A 7,332-nucleotide genomic window follows, 5' to 3' on the forward strand; every position below is an offset into this window, starting at 1 on the left:
TCTACTAAAAATGATATCATTTTTATAAGATATTAATAGTATCAGTTATGATACATTGGTTATTTTGTAAATTTTTTATCACAACAATATTGGTTTAAAATAAAAAAAAATGGATAATCCCAATTTTGGTGAAACTATATCATAAATAATTAATTATTAGCCAATTTTGCATTGTTTCTAAACAGCAAGAAGTCAATACAAAAAAATGTACAGCAATAGCTGAGCAAATTTCACCATTAAGCTTTGAAAATTAGTTAAACTTTTCTCACCAAAAGTGTCATGGAGGCAGCCATTTTGAAATGAGCAGGAAAAGGGCCTCCACTGCCCCTAGTGGAATGACGATGAACTACATGGTTGAAGACATGGACCAAGTTATAAACAATGGGTTTTAAAGGGAAAGTTTGGATCAAGCTGATGAGATAAGGGTTCCAGACAATCAAATATTAATTAATATGTAATATTTTGAACAAAGTTTTTTTCCAGTAGATGTTTGCTTTCTTGCAAAATGTTTGAAGATTTATTTTTTTAGCTAAACTTACATTTTGTTCTTTCTGTTTAAGTCCTATTTTGATTATCTTTTAAGCTATCGTAAAAATTTTCAGTGGTTTTCTAATTATAATTATGCTGTTCTTAGCCACAAGAAAATAAAACATGTCATTTTCTTGGGCATAATTTCTGCAGAGCGGCACCAGTTCATTGTGTTGTGGGTGTAACTGTTGGCCTGCCCTCATTTCCCATCATCTATCTGTTTGCAAGCTCTACTGTTAGCTCACAATCCCAACATAACATTAGCAGTGCAACAAACTTGGTCTTTATATGCTATGAATCAGAGCGTATGGAAAACTGTGGACGGCTCATCATGACTTGTGATTCTCTTTGGGGTTTAGGTCACGTCTTCATTTCCTGCTACCTCCTGAATTACTTCCCTGGTTTGGACATTGAGAGGAGGAACTGTCACGGTTTCACGGCGCTGATGAAGGCTGCCATGCAGGGCAGGCCAGAGTGTGTTCGAGCTCTCATGCTGGCAGGTATGGAGAACTCAACAGATCGATTAGGGATATATCGCAATATTTCATTTGTCAACGCTTATATTGATTTAAAATGCTGAGAAAATAGCTTGTGTTAAATGATCAGTCTCATATGTTTAGTCAGCCTCAAGGTTTTTGTTGTTATAATACTTAGTATGACTTGTTTTTTTTTTAATTCATACTAAATAAAAAAAGGAAAAACAAAAAATTGTTTTGGTTCAATCTTGGGATACATTGCGATATGTATCGTATCGTGAGATGTGTATCGCGATATTAATCACATTGCCAGATTCTAACATCTATTTTTTAAGTAGGGATGTAAAAAAGTTTTTGATACCAAAAAATCGATTGGGCAGTGGGAGTAACAGCAGTATCGGTTAGGGATGTAAAAAAATAGATGCGTATCGAAAGTTGATCGAGAAACTGCAGTTTCGTTTGAAAACCACAGATATGAACAAGATTATTTTGGTTGAAAGGTATAAAATCAATCCAGAAATAAATAATTGATTTCTAGCAAACTGCCGTTTCTCTTTCTCTTCTTTTTTTTTTTTTACTCTTTGTCTTTTTATGTACATGTGATGCAAACAAATAGACGTTCAATTTTAAGCTTGCTTCTTACAATCCAATACCTAAACAAATTTCTCTGTCAAATTCCATGTATTATTAATAACAGTTTTAAATGTCATATGATTAAGAAAAATCTAGATTTCAGCATTTTTGGTAAAAGAATCAGACTGTTTCGTATCACCAAAAAGTTAGTTGAATCCTTTATGTATCGATGTATTGAGATGCGTATCGAATCGTGTGAGAGGGAAAGATACCCCCCCCCCCAATGTATAGTTACACAGGTGGTACCTTTTGAAGTGGCACCTTCCTTCTACGTCAACCCCTCTCTACACGTCTGTTTCCAGGAGGGGACATCCGCGCCCGGGACTACGGCCGCCGCATGACACCCAGGGAGTGGGCTCTGTTCACGGGTCGATACGAGACGGCCAGATTGATGGATCAGCTGATGTCAAAGCCCTGCGCCGAGCAGTTCTGTGACTCATTTTCTCTGGAGTGGCCCATGTTAGAGGTTAATACATCCTTTTATACGTCAGTTGTAATGACAGATAGAAAAAACAAACATTGTTTTTCAAATCCCAACATCTCTTTGCAGGAATTGGTGACTAAGGCGCAAGAAAAAAGGAGTTGCTGGAACAATCTCATCAATCGCCTGACCTGTTGCTCTTTCCGGTTCTTTATTAACAACAAGGTGAACCCCATAGACAACGGCGTTCTCGACCACATGGTCAGGATTACTACCAGTTTATCCAGTCCCCTCATTGCCCCAGCATGCCGAACGGTGTGCCCAGGCAGCCCCCCGTGCATCGGGAAGCGCCGTTACGCGGTACAGGAGATCCTGAGGCGACAGAGGCTGGCGGAGCTGAAGCGCCTCGGCCCGGACAGACTCAACAACTATAAGAGATTTTTCCAGAACTCGCGGGTCCTCCTCATTCCCAAGGCCAAGGACCGCAGGGCCAGCCTGCAGCCTCAGCTGCTCAGCGACATGGCGGCGGCCTCCACCGTGGTCATCCGGCGAGCCAGCCTCCTGCCGCTCAACATGCTGAGGAGGAGCAGCGTGCGTCCAGGCATTGTGGTGCCAAAGGTGACGCTCTGCAAGGCCCCCGCCCCGAGCTTCACACCGGAGAAGGTCAAGCGCAGGGATAACCAGAGTAAGCTGCAGATCCCCAAATGGGATTACAAGATGAAGAAAATAGAGAGGAGGCAGGAGGAGGACAGACAAAGACTGCTTTTGCTGACAAGACGGAGGTAAAGGGAAGAATAAAAACCTGCAGTTTATATTGAAGTGTCTTTTCCAAAGTCCATCCTGACGAGTCATGCTTGTCTTTAGAATCTAAGAAATTCAGTTTAACTTGCTCTTTACCTGGGATAACTTGTTGCCTTGTTTCTAATTCATATAATTTTTTTCTTTTTGTGTGAATATAATGCTGCAATGATACAAATATCTGTACATGGTAACATAAGTAAAGAAAGTTGTAAATGTTAACCACGCAATACTAATTAAAAAAATCTTTGATTAAGTAAAGACTCATTCTTATTTCATTCCATCTTTGTTGCTACACTTTAAAGCTTTTCCCAGAGGGAAAACACAAATTGCAGCATCAGCAGATTTTAAACAATGTTCATATCAATTATGAATCTGTGGAATATTTCCCAGAAGACACCATGACACAGCAATAAAGACGAAATACAGGAAGCAAAGCTGTGAGATAATAGAAATGGAGTTTTTAACATATTCTTCCAGCATTTTTCTCATGATGGAGCACATCTATAAAGAAAATTAACCTTAATAATGTATTTGTGAGTGATTCTTGATTTAAATTATTATGAATCAGGAGCAGATTAAAAAATGCTGTTGGAAATAGATTGGGATTTTGGCGTTAAAAACAGCATAATTAAAGATCACTAAAAACACTTTAAAAATGATTAAAATATGTCTAGTCATTTAAAATAGTTTCTGTTTTTATTACATTATGCACTCAAACAATAAAACTCACCATATTGTTCAAAGAAGTAGAGAAAAACTATAAACTATAAAAGATTTAACAAATAAGATAATACTGTAGCATTGCAGAAAAAGTTCCTGTTACAGTTAAACGAATAAATGAAGTCAAAAAATGAAATTAGTATGAAGATCATCCACAAAGGAGGGAGAAATGAGGAGAAGACAGTAAGGGAAGAAAGTTTGGTTTATTGAATCGGGGAGTTCAGGGGGTTCAAACTCATTTAAGATGGTTGAGGTTCTACTTCTTATGCGCTTGTTAATTTTATGAAGATTTATTAGTATTTTCTATGTAAAAATTATTATTATTATTATTTTTCTTTTTTTTTGTGCTCATTTTTTGTGTTTCTTTGCTCAGTTTTTTGAATTACTGAATTACTACAAAAGCAAAGAACCACAAAGAGGCTGACCTTCTTCTGCTTATGAAAAAATATAAAACACCCTGCAAATGATAGTTGAGAAGCCACAATGTGTCTGTTTCAAAAACACCTGTTTTTATTTTTTTAATTTCTTTATTGATACTAATCAAATGACTTGTTGCTCTTAGAACTCATATATTAAAAAGTCTGACGAGGCCTTGGAGAATACTCACCAGCGTCCAATCTGCAACAACTGCAAAAAGTTTTTTAAAAGTATGAAATAGTTTAAAAGAATGTTGGTCATGAACTTGAATATACTGAGTGGTTGTAAGGCAACACCAAATGATGGATAATTGGTGTGGCTGTTAAAACTTTGGTTCCGTTTGGAAACGGATAAAAGAAAAAATCCTCAAAATTTTAATTTTATGAATCAAGTTTTTTTTTTTTTTTTCTTTTTACTTGCCATCAGTTTAGCAATAGACGGTTTAACAATAAAATTAAAAACAGATTTAGTTTTATTTCACTTGGATAAACTAGAGTTCAGGTTAGAACCTCTAAATAAAAGGGGAAATACACCTATAACAGTAATTCCTAATGCGGTATGATTATTGTGCAATGTTGGGAACATTCTCATTTCTCCTTGAATGTTTCCTCACAGGCTCTTTGATTTATTTATTTATTTATTCACCATTAGTGTTTCTGACCTTGTGCGAGCTGCAGTGTAAAGTAAACCATCTCTAGGCCATATTTGGATTTGATGCATGTTTTTTTATTTTTTTTATTTTATGACACTTTCACAATGGGCTGTTCGGTCCACATCAGGAGAGGCAGGTGAGGAAGAGCCTCACCTGTCATCATCATCGTCACCTATTGTCATAAAATGGAAACCAATAATAAAATTTGACGTCCAATCTTTGCTGCAAATACAACTTATATTTGTGGTTTGAATGTTTTTAATCATTTTTATCCTCAAAATGTCTGTATTTTGTGCGTTTCCTAATAAATTAAACCTGGATGTGTTTTACTCCAGGATAAATGCATCTAGTGCTCTAAAAGATGCTTCTTTTGAAGGCCTGTGAAAAATGCCTTCATAGTCCAAAATATTACAAAAAAATGGGAAAATAAGTATGAAAAAAGCAAACTCCTGAGGAGGTAAAGATTTAAATCCTTTGAGAAGTGTCTGAGCTCTAACGAGTTTAGCCGGTTTTCTATTTCTTGCAGTCTTCATCCAGAACTCATTTTGTGCATTCTGACTCCCAAAAGATCCATGGTAACAACGTTAAACCTGCAATTTGAAAGCATCCTTCCCCACTGAAGACATCTCATCCTTCGTTTCTCTTCATTTGCTCCATCACATCAGCAGAGGCGGAGCTATAAGGTGGCGACTTGCCCCCCATTTTTTTTCAATATTAGTGTCAATATTGAAAAATATGAGGAAATGCTTCAGCAAAAATAACAATTAAAACAAAAATAACATTGAATTCAAATAAAATGTTATCATTTGCCATCCATCCAAAATCCCCCCCAAGCCCCCAAATAAAATGCTGTAGCTCCGCCCCTGCAAATCATCTCGTTTCTCTAGTTTTGCCTGCAGAACATTTGACACCCAAAAAACTGAATAAGGAGCCAAACAAAATTTTTGTAGCAGATTTGATGAGTAATTCTGACGTTTTCTGAACTCCTAATTTTGCTCTTAATCTCCCCTACGTTGTTAATGCTAAAGTGAGCTTAAAAAAAAAAAAAAAGCTTGATTTGTGTTTTGAATGTTGGGCCAAAATGGCTGCTTTAATGCAATTTCCCTAATAACCAGCAGAGAGCAGCCAGAACCTGGACAGGTAAACGTGCAGAGAGGCTGCAGGCTTTGAGATAACAACAGAAGACACACACATCCTCACACACAATCCAAAATTAGAAATGATACTCCTCTTTTTGAAGACCTGAGAAGTTGTCTAATGCTGGTAGATGAAAGACATCACAATCCATTTCATCCCTTTCATTTAGTATGTCTAGGAGATTTTGACTGATTCATGCAGAAACTGGCAAAAAAACAAACAAACTTCAAAACAGTTACCAACACCCCAGCATTATGTGGTTTGGTTTAGACTATCAAGGTCACAGGAACTGAAATGTTGTATCCACGAAACATTTGCTTTCCTTATAGAGTGAAGGATCACTATTAACTTGTTGTCATTTTTGTTTTTAGTAATTACTCATTGACACAGACATGTATTTCTAGCTAAGAAATAAAAAAATCAATTTTGTTTTGGGAATATTGGAGCTGAAAATGTTTGAGGCATTTTTGTATCAATAGGTGTGAATGGGTTAAGCAGCTGTCATGGTCACAAGCATTTGGTAATTTAAACTTTTAATTGAAGCTCATCGACTAAAGCAGGGGTCGGCAAACTTTAACAGTAAAAGAGCCATGTGGGCTCGCTCTCTACTGATCAAAACCTAGAAGGAGCTGCAAAGACTTACTTTAGCCTTTAAAAAATCTGGATTTGCATTCATGACCTTATTTTTTTAATAATAAATATGAATTATGTCTATTTTTTGGCACGAACGAAAGCAAAAATACAAAAAGAACCAAGCATCTCTCTTGATCTTTTTTTTTTTTTTTTTTTTACGTTTGACAGAAGCTCATATAACTTATTTTCAAAATAAAAGACGCTCTGTTCCAAAAAGGATCATCTCAGCGCAGCTCTGGGTATCTAGTAACCAATGTTGTACAGGACAAGATAATATGTGCTTTAACTCAAAAAAGATCAAACTTTTTACCAAAGTTTTGCTTTGCATATAAAATTTATAAAATATTTCATTTAAGCAAATAAAAACGTCTTCAGGTCAATAGGGATGTAGAAACCTACATAGTTTATCATCTATGTGCACCTCATCCATCAATTTACAATCATAACTAATTTTAAATAAAATATAAGCTAATTAATTAATCTTTACTTTTAATAATTGCTATTTTATTTTTTGGCATTGGTAGTCTTAGCTTGCAAGCTTTGTTTATTTGTTTTCTTTAGGTGATTTTGGTTTGGCAGCCATTAGCAGGGAGCTACTGACTCCGATGGTCAACATGGTTGGGTCAGTAGTCTCCCTTGCTGGCCGAGGAGCCACCATGGGGTGATGTTCTGGGGCTGCAGGCTGCAGACCCCTGAACGAAACAGTAGAATCAAGTGCAGCTCACCAACTAACCACTAGGGGGAGTGTCACATTCCTGGTTCACTCCAATTGCAAATTGTTCATCTTTGCAGTAAAATTAAAAGTTTATTTGTGTTGACCTCAAATGTTTTTGATTTTTTTCTGCTAGATTTCATATTTGTAACAAAAACAGTTTGACTACATTGGTTTGAACCTTGTCATTTTATGTGCAATT

The 7,332-nt window shown here is 36.4% G+C and overlaps 1 protein-coding gene across 1 annotated transcript in view; it reads left to right on the forward strand.

Moving 5' to 3' along the window:
- ankrd33bb (ankyrin repeat domain 33Bb) overlaps positions 1-3,098 on the forward strand; it is a gene marked incomplete at its 5' end in the record, with an annotated part of 6,551 nt that extends 3,453 nt beyond the window's left edge. The window contains 3 exons of the mRNA XM_024273601.2: positions 888-1,028; positions 1,940-2,103; positions 2,188-3,098. Coding sequence (XP_024129369.2) covers positions 888-1,028; positions 1,940-2,103; positions 2,188-2,844 — 962 coding nt within the window. The remainder of the gene's footprint in view (positions 1-887; positions 1,029-1,939; positions 2,104-2,187) is intronic.
- Positions 3,099-7,332: the final 4,234 nt, after the last annotated feature.

The sequence above is a fragment of the Oryzias melastigma genome, linkage group LG17 (assembly GCF_002922805.2).
Source record: "Oryzias melastigma strain HK-1 linkage group LG17, ASM292280v2, whole genome shotgun sequence".
NCBI lineage: Eukaryota > Metazoa > Chordata > Actinopteri > Beloniformes > Adrianichthyidae > Oryzias > Oryzias melastigma.